Genomic DNA, 19,422 nt, shown 5'->3' on the forward strand with positions numbered 1-19,422 from the left:
AGGAAATTAACATGCAAGCTTTTTGCAAATGTCAAGTCCAGTTTGACGCCAGGATCAAAGCCCGAGCGTTCTTCTAATCAGTCTATTGATATTAGGGGGCTTGTCCCGGAGAAACTCCCCGACCGCGCACGTGATCGTCAAGGTCACGTAAGCTTATACTGGGGCCCTTTCGAGGTTGACATTCACTGGGCCATCAACTTGGAATGAATGGAGTTTCAAAAAGAAAGTGTGATCAAACACTCATTATTGAAGTTGAGCATCTATACTCATACTGTCAGCCATATATTAGTGTCATTTGAAGAGTAATCACTTTATAATCTCATGGACAGTATGGGAAATATAGATACAGTAGATTCATGATAGTGAGATATATATTAGAGAAAGAGGACGCAACCAAGGTGCTGAAACACTCCAGCGAATTCGAACCGAGGACCGTGAAGAGCGAAAAGGAACGTGCGAAAGAAATTCGGGATTCACCAAAGAGAATATCACTATCCTGGGCATCAACAGGGTCACAGCTGCCCTACCTGCTGTTGATCGTTCATATTAGCGAGTGATGAGCAGAGGGGCTAAACGAGAAAACGAGAAAGGGCAAAGACATGAGAAGCCTTTAGAAGTATCATCGACTGTTCGAGGTACCCCTACTAGCCTGGTACTAGTTAGACTCATCCAATATCACAGCTGTTCAACATCGGCGTGGACCTTCCAATAGTTAACCATCATGTTGTTGTTAAGTGCCTTGTGGATCAGGCCACAAACCATGTGTTGTCAGTTACATAGCTTTCTATGAAACCGATACTAATTTGAGGAACAAGGGTGATGTGAAGTATAAAAGAATATAAAAGAATATTTCAAAAAGTGACGACACCTCCGATATCCCGAGCCGATTGTCGATCTGCCGATCCCCTGCCGCGTGTGCTCTTCAGACCCGTGGAACCCCCGGACCTCCGCAATCTCTCGTGACCCCCAAACCTCACAACACTCTACCATCCTCTCTTAGGCGCGCTCCAAAGCCTGATTTCCCAGCACCCAGCATGGGATCAACAAGTGTCTTTGCCAAGGTGCGCGCAAACCCCCTATCCCGACGCGCAAGCCACACACCACACCACCGTCATCTCTAGGCACACTCCATGACCAAGACGAAGACCAAAAAGAACCCAAATTAACATACCCAACCACACGCAGACAATCCTCATCCCAGCCGCAATCGCACTATCAATCTACATCCTAGCGTCATGTGTGATAATCCCCTTCTTCCGCCGGTACCACCAGCGCTACTCGCAATATCTCCCGCTACACAGTATATCCGCACACACACTATCCCTTCGCGACCGCATAGCGGATAAAGTGATGCATTTCTTCCTTCCGTCTCGGTGGCGATGGGGGGCGCACATACCAGACCACGATACGGAGAGTATTGATGATGAGGAAGGGGAGATCTTGGTTGGGATGGATATGGATTCTGTGAGGCGGGGTGCGCTGGAGCAACGGAGACGTGATACACTGGCTGAGACGGAGAGTCGTTTGAGTCGGGATTTGGAGGAGGGGTTTATGGATGATAGTGATGATAGTGATGAGGAGAGTGAGGGACGTGGGAATCGACAGGGAGGGAGGCTTTGAATTGTTGAAGATCACGTTCGTATATACATATCTGCATTCTTGGGGTTGGGGTTTTTGTCTAGGGATGTTTTGCAAGCCTGGATGGTCTGGTGTTCCATGCATGGCTACTTTGTGAATAGAGTTTTTTTTTTTTTTTTTTTTTTTTTGTAATTGCATGTAGTAGACTTGAGTTATTAGAACAATTGATATATATGTACATATTTGGACCCTATTGCTACTACTTATACTTGGTCATCAAGAATGTCTAAAAAAAGATATCAGCTCTACACGTTCTAGACTCCACCGAAGGGAAGGGCTGGGCTCAATTAATCCGGTGAGATCGACATAGCTCCACCGATCATCAGGCACAACTCTGCATATTGTACGGAGTACGGAGTACTCCATATGGAGTACAGAAACCTCAAATACAAGTCAAAGTGGAAAGAAGCAAAGGTTATAAATATTATTCATTGGTATCGTGAAAGATGCTACCTTTTTCAGCATCGCCCATGCCATCTGAGCAAGTGGGACTGTTATGAACAAGAAAAACATAAATATGAAAGGAAGTCTCTCAACCAGAGAATACTTCACACTGCGTCATGCAAGAACACTTTCTACTTGCGCTGACCGTAGGCCTTGGTGGCGTAGTCGCCCTTGTGGACAATCAAGTCCTCAGGACGGTAGTCCTCACGACCGGAGAAGTAGCTCTCGAGGATGTTCTTGGTACCATTGGCGTAGCGGACCTGAGCATCGATGGAGGTACCGGACATGTGGGGAACCATGGCATTGCCGCCACCCCAGGGGTGCTCGGCGTAGCGGAGAGGGTGATCCTTGGGGGCGGGCTGGGGGAACCAGACATCACCACCGTAGCCACGGAGGTGGCCAGACTTGAGGGCCTCAGCGACATCCTCCTTGACGACGATGGCACCGCGGGCGGTGTTGACGAGCCAAGCACCGGGCTTCATCTTAGAGATGAGGTCCTTGTTGAAGAGACCGCGGGTCTTCTCGTGCAGGGGGCAGTTAATAGTGACGACATCACACTGGGCGAGCATCTCCTCGAGATTATCGACGCGACGGCAACCGATCTCCTTCTCGGCCTCGGGGGAGAGGGGCTGGTAGTCGTAGTAGAGGAGCTCCTTGCAGTCGAAGGGCTTGAGGCGGCGGAGGACGCGCTCACCGATACGACCGACGGCGACGGTACCGACGACCTTTCCCTCGAGATCGAACTCGTTCTTGGCGACGGCGGCAACGTTCCAGTCGCCGTTCTTGATCTGCTCGTGGGCAGGGACGAAGTTGCGGACCAGGAGGAGGATGGTCATGACGACGTGCTCAGCGACCGAGACGACATTGGAGCCGGTGACCTCGGCAACGGTGATACCACCGTTGGTGGTGTTGGCGGCGTTCAGGTCAACGTGATCAGAACCAATACCGGCAGTGACGGCGAGCTTGAGCTTCTTGGCCTTGGCCAGACGCTCAGCGGTGAGGTAACCGGGGTGGAAGCTAATTTTTTTATCGTTAGTGGGAGTTTTTGAAAGTCCGTGCATGAGAAACGAACGGAGTAGTGATGATGACTTCAGCGTCGACGAGCTCCTTGTCGAAGGTGGAGTTCTCGCCCTCCTTGTCGGAGGTGGTGACTAGGGTGTGACCCTGGTCCTCGAGCCACTTGCGGATGCCGAGCTCGTTCTCGGTGGTACCGAGCAGCTTAGGCTGCTGCTGGGAGTGCTCACCACCCTATATTGCAGAAAAGACCGGATCAGCGATTGAAGTATGCAAAGTATGAATTGAGAATGACTTACATCGTAGAGAACCAAAAGAACTTTGCCCTGGAGATTCGTAGTTGCGGTTAGTGTACGTGCACCGGAAATAGAGCTAGCCAAAGGTGAAGCCCGAGTGAATGGGCTGGAGGCAACAGTTGGCTTGAGAGAGCTCGAAAGGAAGGGCCGTCGCAATTGACGGGAAAGAGAGCGGATAAATACCATTGTGAAGGATTATAAAATATTTTCAAGATGTTGCTAGAAAAAGGGTCAGCGCTCTGTTATATCCATATATAGATGATGAGGTCAATGTCCAAAAACGGCGTTGGACAAAACCGGATGTAAGCTCTGAACGGGGAGAAGTGGGGAATATTGCAGGCCAAGAGATGTGATCTGGCTGACTATAGAAGGGAAATAATAAAAGATAGACTTACAGTTAGAGTAGAGAAGAGTAGAACAGATGAGAGTTGGATAGGGAAGAAAGAAAGCATCCGAACAGAAAATGGAGCTGGTTATATATATCCCCTCTCTACAACCCTGGAAAGACAGGTATCATCCCCTCAAAAGTCAAAAAGTCGACTGGGACGCATAGCAACGGGAGAGCCGGACTGGGCTGGGAATCCACTTGGAGATCTCTCCGCATGAGGGAGGGGGGGGGAAACCAACATAGTACATTGTACATTTCGGGTTTCAAGATTATGGCCAATCATAATTGGACTTACATACCTAAGTAGCTTGCTATGTATCCACATGTTAGTACATACATTCTACATGATGTACATTCTACATGTAGAATGTATGTACTAACATGCAACTATGTAGTACTACTACCTTAACCTTGGAAAGCTTCTCTAGATGAACGTGCGGGGGCACTTTTGTAATGTAGTATACAGTTCTGTACAGCTATACACATAGCTAGCACAGAATAAAATGCCTAGCAATCTCTCTCTCTCTCTCTTCACTGTAATATTCCAAATTACTATCTATGTAGTTATTCCCATCATCTCACCCTCCATCAGCCCACCAAAAATTGAAAATGTTACCCCGCAGCGGGGTAACTAACATAATGAGGGGTAAGCCCAATCCAACCCAAATGCAACTATAGACAACCATACAGAACATACAGAACCAACCCCAATTAACACCCCAATTGTTACAATAATCAGCATCTCCAACCTGCAGGCTCATGTAAATCCTATCCCACAAGGTACTAAAACACTCCAAGTTCCCCAGCACATCCTCCTGCTACGGAAGCCATGCCGAACAATTCCCGCCCTTCTGCCGAAATTCGGCCTCTGTGCCACCTTCTCCAACTCCGGCCCCGCTACTTCTGTACAGAGCTACCCATGATGTACATTGCCTCCTCGCGAGGAGGTTTTGGAGAAACATCCCGGTTCCACTAATAATGGATGTTCCGGATCAGATCATGGACAATATCACGGAAAGCATGACCGCATCAAGAAAAGCAGGATGGGTGGACTTTTTTAATCCATCGTATCCCGGGTCGAGGACCCGATATGTTCGTCTCTTCACTGCGCGTTTGTTCTCGTTTCCTGGACTGCAGATCAATTGGGACACTGCAATGCATATTTTGATTGTGATTGCTCTCCGGTCGGACATTGGATCTCATTGCTACCACGTGGTGTACTACGTTGAGTGTCGAAAAACTACTGAATAATGATCAGAAAACCCTCAAAACATTTATCCCAGACTGATGTTATAGTTATGAGCCACCCTCCGATCGCAGGTAAAAAGACTGTACATCATTGTTTTCGCGGGATGCCGACCTACGATATACATACTTACCATTCCAACCCACCATCCCAAAATTACCTACTCGAATTTCGGCCCATGCAACTGATCAGAATAATCGCCATGAACTTTCGTTGGAAGTTGCATATGTGATACGATGGTCCGCTCGGGGCTTTGGCGCATATATTTGTCGCATGACCAGTGCGGGGGCCGTTCGATTGCATTTGTTACCACCGAACCTGCGGGAAGCGCGTCAGCCTATTTCTGTGTGCTATCGCCAGCAATGTGGAATCGTGATGTGATTTCTTTTCAAAATCAGGCAGTCTGCAGTTTTCAGAGTTTCGACCATTGTACATGCACAACATCCATTGACATCTCTGTCCCATTTAACACATTCGCGGTTAGACTCGAACACGAAGCTCCGCTAACTAACTGATGAACTGCCTCCGCCTCAACAAAGACCTCATCCAAAATCTCGCCATCCATAATAAGCCCATTACCAGCAACCCTCATCCTCTGATAGTCCTGTGTCAGCACGGGATTCTTCCATATCAATCCGCCCCGTAGCGCCTCAACACGTCGACTATGCACATAATGGCGCGAGTCCGCATAATTCCCTACCTCAATCATACTCCCCTTGAACAAAAATGACCGCCACCATATAACGCAGACAATAACCGCAGTCCGCAGGAATACCATGTCCCTCAACCAGCACGAGCTTGTAAGACACCATCTCCATAACTGACGACCCAAGAGGCGAAACCTGCAAAGCCTTGCCACCGAACCATATTTTGACAACGCCCAATTAATTGGGATCATCCAAGGCAGCGAAGACATCAGGTTGGCCTACTTGCGCGAGTTGACATATTTGCAAAGCATTCAGGCAATCAGCAGCTGTCTAGCTGTCCAGCAGTATCAGATGTTTTGGGAAATGAGCAGGAACCCTTTCATGGGCTGGATCTACTTCCAAAATGAAAAGCAGATCTGAAGATCCATTTTAGAAATTTACGTTCAAATGATGATGCAAGATCAGGACTGGTGTATATTCTAGACCCGTGTGTCGATCTTAGGAAAATGACAGTCTGCATCTCCTGTGCAACATAGGGCCCATGTAATTAAAGTATAATCCTTCTGAAAAGGGAAAGTTGCAGACATTATCTGTCAAGTTCTGCAAACGCACCTTATCTAACTTTTACAGATTCGATGAACCTATCACTAAACTGCACAGTGTTAACCAAGCTATGTCACTCGACGACGATCTACATTGCACAACAGGCTATGTGCAACCCACACTATTGTATCTGCATTTGGCCCTAGAATAGATATGGCGTCAAACAAGACCAAGCCCCTATTAAAGAAGATATGAACACCCGGTAGGATCGCTAACGAAGCACAAGATTGCCGAACTCTTTAATATCTTGAAGCTATCACCATGAGCTCAACTTCACTATCTGATCAGTCCCCGTCATGTGGTAAAATCCTCATGTTGCATGGTAAGAGCGCTGCGCTTTTATCTTTCCTGTAGAAGCCGAACAGCAGTCTGACTCACATGCTTTTAGGGCACGGCCAATCTGGACAGTTTTTCCAATGCAAAACTCGATTTATGCGACAGTATATAGAGCAAACCGTGCTCAAAACCCTGCAGCAGGACAGTACTCGCCAAATCAGCAGGATCGAGTTCCATTACCCTTCAGGTCAACTGCCAGCCGATCCGGAAAATTGGAATGAAGACGACGACATGCGGGCATGGGGTCATGGAGACCCAGAGACAGAGCATATCGAAGGTCTTGAGGAGTCCGTCCAATATATTTCTGGTATTCTTGAGAGACATGGCCCTTTTATCGGGATCATGGGATTTTCAACAGGCGCCACCATGGCTGCTATTGTCACATCCCTTCTCGAAAAGAGGAGATCGATCTGCAACTTCAATATTACAGTAAGTACACCCAAGTATTGGCCGCTATTTGTTGGTAACAATATGATTTCCGTTTTCTAGCGAGATCACCCCCCGATGGAGTTTGCTATTTGCCTGAGCGGTTTTCAGCTGGCACAGCCTGAGTATGCGCCGATATATTATCCCAAGATCGAAACTCCAATACTTCATGCCATAGGATCTTTAGATCCAATGATTGATCCATCTCGGTCCTTGTGGTTGGCAAAGAATTGCGCTAATGCCGAGATTTACCAATTCTGGGGAACTCATTATGTTCCTAGAACGGGAGACTTCTTGGAGGTTGTTGGCCAATTTATTGAAGGGATTTTGATTGGCAGCGATGATGAGGATGATTGGGAGTATTGCGATGATAACTAGATGCTATAAGTACCTAGGTACCTAGGTAGTAGAATAAACTCGGAATTGTTATGATCTTGCAGATTAGACAAATCAACGGCAGCGATTGATAATCTCCGAATATCCGATTTCTCGGACTCGGCGCTCGGACATATCAGATCTCTGTTTTATTTATTTTCGGGATTTTCTGGGCATCTCTTTAAATTTGTCTACCTTCTACCAGTTTATACAAGGTCGTCATAACGTCCAATGCGACCAATACTCGCGCAATCGCTCACGCGCGACTGGAGCGGGCGAACCTATCGAAACTGCCAAACCATCCGCCTACTGTCCAGTACCCCTCAACGCAGCAGCAGACTCCGCGCGCGCCTGAAAATCCCCCCTCCCTTCCCCGTTACCAAGACCTGCCCTGAAACAAGCTGCAATTGTCCGCCCACGCCCGCCCTACCGGAGGGTTTACCGATCGATCATGAACAAGCCTTAAATGGCACGATGGTTGCCTACGCGCAGCAGCTTCTTGTGTGCACAGGACAGCAAGACTGGACGAGCCGCATTGAGGATGATGGCGAAAATAAAGGCTGGGGCAACCTTGTGAGAGGACTGAAGAGCCTGCTAGGTCGTGGCGGGCCATATCTTGATGTAAGTGGATCATATAACCCGTCAATGGATGAACTGTTACTGATTCGAGATCTCATTGCTCTAGCCTTTCAACAATATATTGGTCACGAATTCATCTATCGCGCCACCTACAAGCTCCTCCCCCGCCTCAGCTTCGGCATTCCTCTTCCCCAGCTTCAAATACATCCCCTCAATACCCGTGAACACGGCCTCATCACCCGGTCAAACAACCGATCTAACGACCTTCGTACGAGCATATCTTCTCCCCGAACGACTCCACGACATGCACTCCTCTCTCCCCGCAACCAAACAAGCAGACATGACCCGATCCCCGGAGCTAGCATCAAACTTCCCAGGAGTAATCGACATCAACCACTCTCCGACAGTGTTAATATGCGGACATGGAGGTCGCGATATGCGCTGTGGTGTCATGGCCCCTGCCTTGGAAAGCGAGTTCAAGCGCGTGCTGCAGGCGCGAGGATTCACCTCCGCGGACAGCGGTGGAACCACGGTGGATGGCCTTAACCATGCTAATATTGGTCTAATGAGTCATGTTGGAGGACACAAATATGCAGGCAATGTGATTGTTTATATCCCGCCGAAGATGACAGTGAGAACTTCTTCAGAGCCTCACCCGCTGGCGGGTAAGGGGATCTGGTATGGCCGCATTGAGCCTAAGCATGTGGAGGGGCTTGTCGAGGAGACTATTCTCGGCGGGAAAGTGGTTGCGGATCATTTCCGGGGTGGCATTGACAGGAATGGTGATATTTTGAGGATGTAGACTTAGAATAGAACTAAAGTGTACGATACATAGTGATTTAAGTGTGGAATATGCATATTCATTGAACATGAAATAAAATACTAAAAGACCTCAGCATCTTCACAGCTTCTAGAAATATGTCCAAAGCTAGCGCTAATACGCTAGCCCAAATCGGGGCTAAAGCTACCCGGGCTCCGGGGAAGTTTTGAAGATGCGCGAAACAGTCATACCTTCAAATCGCGGACATGATCAATCCCTCCAATTACTCCAATCTCTAAAAATTCCAGACACATAATGATTAGCTAGCCATGCAATCCCTCTCCCGACTCCGATTAACCAGCGCCGTCGCGCCTGGCCGCATTCACACGCGTCCAACCCTACGAGCCCTCTCACCAGTCTACACCCTAACCCGACTATCCAGCACCTCACCGCGCCGACTAGACCTCCCTGCCCTGGACAAAAAATGGCACGCAAAATGGGAAAGCGACCGCGCCGCGCCGCGCTCAACACCCGACGAAACACATAAACCCAAACCCAAATCCTACATCCTATCCATGTTCCCATACCCGTCCGGCACGCTGCACATGGGCCATCTGCGCGTATACACGATCTCCGATGTGATCTCGCGGTTCTATAAAATGCGCGGACATGACGTGCTTCATCCTATGGGGTGGGATGCATTTGGGCTGCCGGCGGAGAACGCGGCGATTGAGAGGGGGATTGATCCTGCGGTCTGGACGCTGGAGAATATTTCGAAGATGAAGGAGCAGTTGAGGTGTATTTCGGCGGAGTTTGATTGGGATCGGGTATGTTCGTGTGGATTATTGGATTCGGCGGGTTGGGTCGTGAGTTTGGTTATGGATGGCTAATTGATACTTGTGGCTAGGAACTGGCTACATGTTCCCCGGACTTCTATGAGCATACTCAGCGTATCTTTTTGATGCTGTATCAGAAAGATTTGGCATACCAGGCGGAAGCGCTGGTTAATTATGACCCTGTTGATAAGACTGTTTTGGCAAATGAGCAGGTGAGTCGAGATCAGAGGGTAGATTTTGATTTGATCTGATTTTCGTCCAGGTTGATGCCAATGGATTCTCCTGGAGATCTGGGGCTAAGGTTGAGAAGTTGAACTTGAAGCAGTGGTTCTTTAAGATCACTGATTTCAAGGAAGCACTTCTGAAAGACCTCGATTCTCTTGCTGGGGGATGGCCGGAGCGTGTCCTGTCAATGCAGCGCAATTGGCTTGGAAAGTCTTATGGGGCCAAGGTCACATTCCCTGTGACCGTCGGAGACGCGGGTGACCAAATCGATGTGAATGTATTCACTACCCGACCAGACACTTTGTATGGTGTGGAGTATCTGGCACTCTCTTTGAATCACCCTATTGCGTTGAAGGCTGCCGAGAAAGACGAGGCACTTCGCAAATTCCTGAGTGATGCATCGTCGCTTGCACCGGACTCCAAAGTAGGATACCGGCTATCCGACATTGAGGTGTCTCATCCATTGTGCAAAATCGACACAGAAACCCCCCACTTGTTGAGGAAGCTTCCTGTCTTTGTGGCTCCTTACGTCCTTAGTGATTATGGCGAGGGAGCAGTCATGGGTGTTCCGGGCCATGACACCAGGGACATGGCGTTCTTTAAGGAAAATGTGAACACCGACTCGATCCCTGTTATCGAGGCTGAGCCAACTGGCAAAGAGGCAAACAGCAGTGTCATCCCGACGTCAGACACAAAACCTTTCACACAAGAGGGCTTCTTGACCTCGCGCTGCGGAAAGTACCAAGGGTTACACTCCAAGGAGGCATCAAAACTGATTGTCAATGACCTGGAGCAGGTCGGTCAGGCTGCGTTCATCGAGAGCTGGCGCCTACGGGATTGGTTGATCAGTCGCCAGCGATACTGGGGTGCGCCCATCCCCATCATTCACTGCGGGGACTGTGGTCCTGTGCCGGTGCCCGACAAGGACCTTCCAGTAAAACTGCCGAAGATCGAGGGAGAGTGGCTCAAGGGAAAGAAGGGAAACCCTCTAGAGTCCTCAGAGGAATGGCTCCACACAAAATGCCCCAGTTGCAATGGTCCCGCTCGACGCGACACAGACACCATGGACACTTTCGTGGACTCGTCCTGGTACTTCTTGCGGTTCTTGGATTCTGCTAACAAGGAAGCTCCGTTCTCTCCTGCAGCGATGCAGCCGGTGGATGTGTACATCGGTGGTGTCGAGCATGCCATTCTGCATCTTCTCTACGCTCGATTCATTTACAAGTTCCTTTCTCAATCTGAGCTGCTTCCAGCTATGAACTCTGATGCACCCGCAGAACCATTCAAAGTGCTCCTCAGCCAGGGCATGGTCCACGGAAAGACCTTCACTGAGCCCTCGACAGGCCGCTTCCTTCTTCCGTCGGAAGTTGATCTGACCAATCCAGACAAGCCTTTAATAAAGGGAACACAGGTTGCCCCTAATATTTCTTTCGAAAAGATGTCCAAGAGCAAGTACAACGGCGTGGACCCTACTATCACCACATCAAAGTACGGCGCCGACGCAACTCGCGCACACATCCTGTTCTCCGCACCCGTCAGCGAAGTTCTAGAATGGGACGAAACCAAGGTTGTCGGCGTCGAGCGCTGGTTCGGCCGACTCTGGAAACTCGTCCAAGACACCCAGCAGACCCTAACGGAGGCATCATTCTCCGTCTCGGAAGCAGATCTGAAATCCTCTACCCACGTCGCTCCCCTCCCGTCATCACTACAGGACCTGAGTGACTCCGACGCAGACGCAATCCTAGCCACCCACAACACCATCGCATCTGTCACCACCTGCATCGAAAGCGACCCCTACGGTCTGAACACAGTCATCTCAGACCTAACCAAGCTGACCAACACCCTGGCCTCAACCCCCGCCTCCTCCCCTCTCATCCTATACCTATCCATCTCCTCCCTCCTCCGTCTGCTAGCCCCCATCGCCCCGGCCTTAGCCTCTGAATCATGGGAAGTCCTGCACGCAACCACAAAAACCACCTCTACAAAACCAGTGCCGTCAATTCTCTCATCACCCTGGCCCAGCACCCTCCTCACACCCTCCCAAGCCGAAACCCTCTCCTCTCGCGGCGGCCAAACGGTCGCCGTCCAGATCAACGGAAAGCTCCGCTGTGCTGTGACCATCCCGCGAATGGAGTCGGCGCCAGCGTCGCAGGGCAAGAATGCTCCTTCGCAGGAAGAACAGGATTGGATTGTCAGTCGAGTGTTGGAGACTGCTGAGGGGAAGACGTGGCTTCGGGAGAAGAATGACTGGGAGAAGAGACGACGGGTTATTGTTGTTAAGGGGGGGTAAACTTGTCAATGTTGTTTTCTAATTTCCCCTTTCTATACCTTAGTATTAGATGTGGGATTTGTATTACTATCTTGGATAGACTTGTATATTATTTTTATTGCACAGAGCTTTCTCTTCTCGCTTGGATTCTGTCTGTTTTGGGTATATAGGGACAGGAAAGAAATACAAAGAAAGTACCAAATATGCTATCAGTCAAGTCCAGGTTGACTCCTCTTTTCTGGAGATGGGATGGTTGATATTTCCTTTTCCTTCATAACCATACCCTTGTACCCTTGATCACCCCCTTCACATTTCTTCTGGTACAAGGACTCCAACGTTGATCAAATCGGTCTGCCGCTGCGAGTCCTCCTCCAGCTGTGAGATTCGCCTGTGCAGCATGCTTAGTTCCGGTCTGCAACTACTTGGACCGTAACTTGCAAAACGAGTGCGTCCCAGCTCGGGGATACTGCGCAGGCGATGGACATCCCTCGTTAGATAGAGCAATGCTCCTAGTTGTCTTGGGGCTAGACCGGAGCTAACGGCACTGAATCCTTCTCGCGTCGACCGTCAGAGTCAGAATCCACCTCCTCGTCCCCGCGGTCCATCTTCCCTTGCCTTTCGATGGTCCTCATACAGACGGCGCTTAGACCGTCCAAATTGTGCGCGGTGGTCACGGTGAAAGGTCAGACTTCAGAAATCGTCGACTGCCCGCGATTAGAGGCTGAATGTGCTAGAGTTGGTGAATTAATTGTCTTCGGGCTTGCTTCCCACCTGGGCATTAGCAAGCTTAAATGCTTGCCTTCACTCTAGCAGCTTTGATCGAAGCGAAACATAGTGTGGAGCTCAATATGCCGGAGAAATGATACAGAATTTGGGAGTTACGAAGAAAGCAGGTATTCATATGGTGTACAGTATGTCCCCTTCTAAAAAATAGTAGACTAATTATACGCCCTAGAGCCAATTTTTAATATCTAGAATTAGTTCAGTAAGAATAGGATTATCTACCTTTTTTTAAAGTATTAACACCGTATAGTGTATGGGTAGTAGTCCATTCCATCGCTACCACCCACCTACCACCCCTTCGCAAGCCAATTTCGACTAACAATCAAAAACAATCAAAAGTAAAAAACATACAACAGCATGTCTAAGGTCGTGGTCACCTAGCACCCACGGTTCGGGCATGGGCGGCTCGCCGCTCTATTCAGGGCACTTAGGGCGGTTATTCAGCCCGTATAGCAAAAGGTACATTTCCCCGTCATGACCGAAAAAGCTATAAGCACCCTTCTTTTTCCCTCCGCTTTCATCTCTCTAGCCTGGCTTTATCACTCTAATGATGTTGCTTGTTGTCATCCTTATTCGTTAGGATAGCAGAGATTTTAGCGGCTTTATCGTCATCATATAGATCTTTAGGACTAGTTGGTGCTCTTTGAATAGGCTTTGATCTTATATTATTGTCCTTATTATCTCCGGGCTGAGGAAAGTCAATATCCCGGGAAACGACCACCTTCCTAGTGGCGGGATTCCATACTTTGAAAATATGACCTCTATCCCCTTTATAGCTAACGAGTCTTCATTTCTAAGCTCTCGGTGTAGCCTTTCTTGCCTGAGTTCTCTTTACCTTCGGAATGTGAACGTAAGCGGTTGCTCCCTATGGTCTCAGATGCTTTAATGAGGGTTTAGGGTTTCTTATAGGCCGTCACCTTGTTGACGAAGCCAGTCTCGTCTTATAAATCGGTGGTCGATCCAGCTTAGTCCTGTCCCAGACTCTCCTAGTCTTCCTTCGGACTGATAAGGTATGGGACGCTAGTGGTTGTGTCCGTATAACCGACGATCTTGCCCTAACCTTCAGTCAGCTGCTTTGTGCGGGTATCGTATGAAATGTCCCGCTCTTTAAGCAGTTTCTACATGCAAAACAGCTTGCCGTGTCCTTCAGGACTGTAGTATCCGGTAGTCAGGAAAGTGTAGGTGCCCTTGCCCCCTGGTAGGGCGGCTTTGACCATAATCTCTCCTTTCCTAAGGTAACCACTCGTTTGCCAGAGTAGTCCTTGTAGGCATACGTAACACTAGGATGATCCAGTTCGTATGTTTAGAAATCATCGAAATCATGCGTTAGGGTTTATCTGAACCAGTATCAAGGAGCTAGCCATTGACTCTGTCAACTGAGCTTGCTGCGGCGACAACTATGTTGTTTTGACCTTCGTTGTTTCTCTGCTCCCTCTGTATCGCTTTGGAATATGCCCATAAATTACCTATAGGCTCCTAGGTGTCAGGCGGGGACTTATCCAGATAGGCATAGTTCTTAGTAGAGTGAGGCCCGAAGCCACAGAATGCGCATATGCCGCTATCGTCTTTCTGTGTCCCGGTACGCTTCTCGCGAGTGTAGTCATATATGTCCTTTCTAGCAGTTGGTTGCTTGCGGAGAGGCTTCTCTTTCTTCTTGCCATCGTTACCGGCATTGGTAAGGGCATTGTCGTCTTTATTTTTGTCGTTGTTATCTTAGGTCATATCGTTGCCGGATCCGCTGTTGTAGCCACTTCCCCGATTTCCACCACGACTGCGGCCTCTACCTACGTGGTAGGCTGCATTTGTGACACCATCCATGTCGGCAACTGCCTAGAGTCCCCTCCAGTACTCCTCCACATTCTTAAGTGTCATCTTCCTAGGCTCCAATCTGGCAACCTCTTCACTAATAAACTGAACCTTCTGGATCTCCGATTCGAGGTTCTGAAGCACTTGGGAAAGCGTATAGGCTGGGTGCGGTCCTGCTTTAAATCTAGCTAGCATATAATACTATTTCTGATACTCCTCGATATATTCACTTGCTGAATTGAAATCGGATCGTTTCATCTTGTCGAATTTGCGTATCTCAATAAATGCGGTCTATATCTTGTCACTCCCTTAGGTCATCACTATAAGTTCATCAAATAAATCATGGGCGTACTTCGGGGGTTTGGTGAGATTTTGGAGCTTATCCTATAATGTCGTATCGATCTGGTTGAACATCTATCCTGCTATAATGCGAGACTAATACTTCCATTTGGCGTACGTTGGGTGTCCCTTCTTCGGATGGGGCAGATCACTGTTGATCAGGTGCTCCAGCCATAGAGGCGTCAGTTGGTATATCAATACCTACGTCCATCCTCGTGGGTTCTTGGAATTGTATTCTAGCATCCTGACCTTCTGCAGCTTCGCCAACGCGATCTCAGGTAGACCTTGGCCTTGGTGTGAATATCTTGAGCAGCAATTTCATTTAGTTAAATCAACAAATTTCTCTGGCTGCCTGCTCTCAAACAATTCTTGCTCTAGCTCACTGTCAGAACCTTCCAGTGTGTGCTTTCTTCCGTCCTCAATATTAACCGAGGCAATATGTTCGATTTGCCGTGGGTATTGTCGCCGCAGAAACCTTCTTCCTTCCTCCCAGGAACCAAAGTGAATAACAAGCTCATCCCCTGCTATTTTTGAAGTTCGCCGCAATGGAGCACTTGGTAAATATGGAGTTTGCTTTGTACCATGTTGCCTAGCTATAAGCCTGGCCAAATCAGACGTGGTTTGATAATTACCCCAAGGCTTATGCTGCAGCATGAGTGAAGCTTCGTCTTCTGAGTGACCGATACTTAAAAGGAACATAAAGCTTTGGTTGTGCTCCCACTCAGAAAATAGGATATCCTGTCTAGAAGCTCGGGCATGACCTCTCAACTCAAGAACCCAGTCCGTGATTCGCAATATTTCTTTGTCGGAAATGGAACGATATGGCAGGGGCAAATTGCATTTAATCTCATCTGGATAGCATTGAGAATGCTCGGGGTTCGATTTAATGGTGTGAAATATGAGGGACTCGGGTAGTGTCATTTCTTCAATCATCGAAGCAATAGAATGGTTGTCTCGAATACCATCAAGTTCGCCTAATCCGAAAACGCATATATCGGCGCGCACAATAGACCTAGCCGGATTATTGTTTTCCAATGAGACTAGAATAACCGTTTGGTGGGCTGATATCACGGGTAGATTCCGCCTATCCAAATATCCATGGCCAAATTGTGATTTGTGTCGTTCAAGGCTCAGAATGCATCTAACACAATGTTCATGCAAATGACCTTCGGCCTTCACAATATGTTTCTGACATTCTGATATACGCTTGAACGACATGTCTGTATGTCTGGGACGTCTATCCCGTTTCGAGGCGAAAACCTCCTCAGCTGTCATCCCGCTCCGCAGAGCAGCGTTCATTTCTTGACGTGAGACAGTTACATGCTTCTTCGGAGCCCACATCTTTCGACATAAAATTCTTTGGATAAAGGGCTGCACTCTTGCCTCTCGAATGTATCCAAACCCGAGAGCCTCCAGTGCAGGCGTGAAATCATGTCTTTTCCGCAACGGGAATGGGTAGATTGTGACAAGAGTGCAAGAAATAGCAGCAAGCAGAACCTGCTATGAAGATGCGGATGTCAGGCAGTCGACCAAATCTCGTATTGCCTTTTCGTGACAAATCCGTTCAGACCGTTCAAGTTTGTCGATACCTTTGTGTTTGACTCTGAAGTTGGCGGTCTTTTTCAACACATCAAAAGCTGTTCTGGAGATCGCCAAGCATGAGATTTCTCGCTTAATATCCCAAGAAGTACTGAAATACCAACTCGTCTCCATGATAACAAAGAATTCCTCGGGATAAACCTCGGGGCTCGAATGACTGACTCCAGTCCAGAGCATCTCAAGCAACTCAAGATTCCTCCCCGACATCACCAACACCTCGTCAAACTGTGTAACGAAATTTATCAGCCGTCGAGCAACCGATTCAATGTTGGCTCTGGTCTCATATTTGCCTCCGATCATTTCCAGTAGACTTGGGACCAAATCAGATGTGATGTAAAGACAAACAAAGCGAAAATTCGAAATAAAGGCAGAGCGAAGAGATCCAAGCTCCGTATTTGGAATCGGGGCATTTAGCATTGCTTCATGGGTTGACAAACTCGATTCGAATTGATCCCGGCTCGCTGTGAAACTTGATTCTGCAATGTCCTCAGCTGCGATACTTCGCGGAGGTGGGATCCAGTTGAAGACACTTCCGCATGTAGAAAAGATATCGCTATCTTGGAAGCTCATTTGGTCTGAGATTTGTCCAGTGACAATGGATTTGAGATGTCTCACAATCTCAAGGCGGTAGATATCGCGGGCCCAATCCATAATATAGTCAACAATCAGCACAAGTTGCAGAGCCTGATCTTTATGTAACAAAGAGCCAGACCATAGTAGGGATATTTCCTTCACGTGTTAGTCTTTAATTAAGCTATGCACCCGCTGTACTCACATAGAAAGTTGGGCTTTCGTTTTGTCCAGGGGCTAGGTAAGCCCCATAGACCCTCCACGCATCACCCCGACATGCAAGGAACCAGACTAGCGGAGCCATTGCGGGATCGGATATAGGGGAACTAGACTGTAAATCCTCTTGCAACTTCAAGAGGGCCCGAATTGGAAAAGCAGACTGTATTTGTATGGCATCAAATCCGCTGTTGCTAGATTCGGACTTCGCCTCAAGGACTAAAAAAGGAAAAAGCAGAGGATCAACATCCGAGCTGAATGGAGTGTGTTTTATCACGTCAGCAACAGTATCGCCAGGCTCGTTTGCAAGTTCCGGCGGTGCTAGGCTGGAGAGCAGAGAGTCAAGATTCCTTGTATTCTTCAGCCCGTAGACACGGTCCGGGCCTTGTTTCTTCAGTTCTGATCGCAGGATCCCTTCATAAAGAATGAATTCTTCGGCCCGATCCTCAAACAGATTGTTCGTTCCGGTCTCATAGCTAGGAAAAAGAGCAGATATTAGCAGATTAATCGATGACTGTCATTCAAGAGGCAGCGTAAGGTTTTTCTCACAAGTCATAGAGATGTTTTCCGTAAGAGCACTCGCAAGGCTTCCGTGAATTCTGACGTTCTTCAAGCCGCTTTGAATAATGTTCGTTGTTTTTTATTGTTGCCTGAATTTCCGATTTCCAAATTCTAGCTCTACACTTTGGGCTGTTTCTTGTTAGCCAATTCGCGTTGAGTGTGACCAGGTCGCAATGAGGATTGCAATGATGAAAGCAGAATTTCATGGCCCGGAAAATCAATAGAGTGCCTACCATGCTACTTCAACAGCAAACCTTCGCAATACATCGTTCTCTAGTCCAAAACGCCAGCCTGCTTCATTGCGATTTTGCTTGAACAACCTCGCAGCTCGATGAGCCAGCCATTCGGCCCGAGATTTGGTTTGCCGAGCCCAGGGCTCTTCAGCAGATCTAATGCTGGCATTTTCAGCATATGTCTCGAATCGATAACTTCCCAACTCTTCGATGTTCTTGAATGTGTCAGCGTGACAGTCGGGCAATGGTTCGCTGGGAAGGCGAAAACGGATGTTGTATTTCTTCGCCAAACGTCTCAAATTCTTTAAATTGTTTTCTGCCATCAGAGACAGAGAGGCTGTTCTCGAGGGGAAGACTTCGGCGTGCGTGGAAAACTCAAATAGAAATACAGTTCAGAATATTCTAGGGAAGGGGGAGTTTTTGTTCCTATAGGCATACTTGTCTCAGCGCATTGCTCATGTGTCGCAGTTAGCGCCGAGGCTATTTTAGGCGATTTTTCTCCAGTTTAGAGGGGGGTGGGCTGTGCCTGGCCGTGCAGATCCAAAAACAATGTAACCTATGAAGAGCGGTCGAGATAATGCGATGCGATGGTCTGAGCCCTGCCTAAACCCTGCGAAACATTGAAGGATGTATGAGATACTCATGCGCTGGTGTCTATATTAAAAGCCTCTAGCAAATCTGACCAACACTGATGTCCGGGCGTGCTAAAGGCACCCCACCGAAATCCCGTTTGGTCTGATAGAGGCAAATGACAGTCGGCCAGGGCAAGTGTTAGGGGCTACAGAGTAGGCACTAGAGATCAGAAGGGAGAGAGTTGTATTGGGAAGAGAGGAGCGAGCTCCCAAACAACTATCCAGCTACGAGTGTTCGTGCCTGAGGCACCAAGGCATCCACCATAACAGTACTGCCTCGAAAGGGTACCGACTGGTAGCAGAGTTGTGAGCAAAACAATACACCTGCGAGAAAAAATCAGTATGGGAGGGGAAGGACACGTCAGCGGTTCAGGGGCGTGCAGGATATTCAGGTGTAGAATCGTGGTGTTCAGGGCATTCAGGTGAATGGGCCGAAGGGGCTGAAGAGTAGGGCGGCAAAAGGGACTTTCCAAATGAATTCAAAACAACAAAATAAAAACAAAAAACATACAACAGTGAGGATTCGCTGGTGGTCACCCACCCAACTACTAACTCACCGGCGTGTGGCTTAAGTACGGCTGAGCGGACGGGAAGCCCTGTT

The 19,422-nt window shown here is 48.4% G+C and overlaps 7 protein-coding genes across 7 annotated transcripts; 4 read left to right on the top strand and 3 right to left on the bottom strand.

Annotated features, from left to right (window-relative positions):
- Positions 1-938: 938 nt before the first annotated feature.
- Positions 939-1,620, top strand: N7471_001197 (uncharacterized protein; the record flags this gene model as incomplete). Its single annotated transcript, XM_057273918.1, has 2 exons — positions 939-1,061; positions 1,186-1,620. The coding sequence occupies exons 1-2, from the start codon at positions 1,035-1,037 to the stop codon at positions 1,618-1,620; spliced, it is 462 nt and encodes a 153-aa protein (XP_057142097.1). The 5' UTR covers positions 939-1,034.
- A 593-nt stretch (positions 1,621-2,213) lies between these two features.
- Positions 2,214-3,578, bottom strand: fdh (formate dehydrogenase (NAD+) FDH1; the record flags this gene model as incomplete). Its single annotated transcript, XM_057273919.1, has 4 exons — positions 2,214-3,099; positions 3,155-3,330; positions 3,396-3,422; positions 3,576-3,578. 4 exons carry the CDS (start codon positions 3,576-3,578, stop codon positions 2,214-2,216), a joined length of 1,092 nt encoding a protein of 363 aa, XP_057142098.1.
- Positions 3,579-6,537: 2,959 nt separating this feature from the next.
- N7471_001199 (alpha/beta hydrolase) lies at positions 6,538-7,416 on the top strand (the record flags this gene model as incomplete). The annotated part of the gene is made up of 3 exons (XM_057273920.1): positions 6,538-6,598; positions 6,665-7,041; positions 7,102-7,416. 3 exons carry the CDS (start codon positions 6,538-6,540, stop codon positions 7,414-7,416), a joined length of 753 nt encoding a protein of 250 aa, XP_057142099.1.
- Positions 7,417-7,644: 228 nt separating this feature from the next.
- Positions 7,645-8,794, top strand: N7471_001200 (sucrase/ferredoxin-like domain-containing protein; the record flags this gene model as incomplete). Its single annotated transcript, XM_057273921.1, has 2 exons — positions 7,645-8,034; positions 8,099-8,794. 2 exons carry the CDS (start codon positions 7,645-7,647, stop codon positions 8,792-8,794), a joined length of 1,086 nt encoding a protein of 361 aa, XP_057142100.1.
- A 287-nt stretch (positions 8,795-9,081) lies between these two features.
- On the top strand, positions 9,082-12,103 carry N7471_001201 (leucine--tRNA ligase NAM2; the record flags this gene model as incomplete). The annotated part of the gene is made up of 3 exons (XM_057273922.1): positions 9,082-9,579; positions 9,660-9,800; positions 9,851-12,103. 3 exons carry the CDS (start codon positions 9,082-9,084, stop codon positions 12,101-12,103), a joined length of 2,892 nt encoding a protein of 963 aa, XP_057142101.1.
- A 2,238-nt stretch (positions 12,104-14,341) lies between these two features.
- Positions 14,342-14,683, bottom strand: N7471_001202 (uncharacterized protein; the record flags this gene model as incomplete). Its single annotated transcript, XM_057273923.1, has 2 exons — positions 14,342-14,556; positions 14,617-14,683. The coding sequence occupies 2 exons, from the start codon at positions 14,681-14,683 to the stop codon at positions 14,342-14,344; spliced, it is 282 nt and encodes a 93-aa protein (XP_057142102.1).
- A 1,827-nt stretch (positions 14,684-16,510) lies between these two features.
- Positions 16,511-18,512, bottom strand: N7471_001203 (uncharacterized protein; the record flags this gene model as incomplete). Its single annotated transcript, XM_057273924.1, has 3 exons — positions 16,511-17,338; positions 17,385-17,871; positions 18,190-18,512. The coding sequence occupies 3 exons, from the start codon at positions 18,510-18,512 to the stop codon at positions 16,511-16,513; spliced, it is 1,638 nt and encodes a 545-aa protein (XP_057142103.1).
- Positions 18,513-19,422: the final 910 nt, after the last annotated feature.

Source organism: Penicillium samsonianum (assembly GCF_028829775.1).
Source record: "Penicillium samsonianum strain IBT 33392 chromosome Unknown utg000001l_segment0_segment0, whole genome shotgun sequence".
In the NCBI taxonomy this organism is placed as follows: domain Eukaryota; kingdom Fungi; phylum Ascomycota; class Eurotiomycetes; order Eurotiales; family Aspergillaceae; genus Penicillium; species Penicillium samsonianum.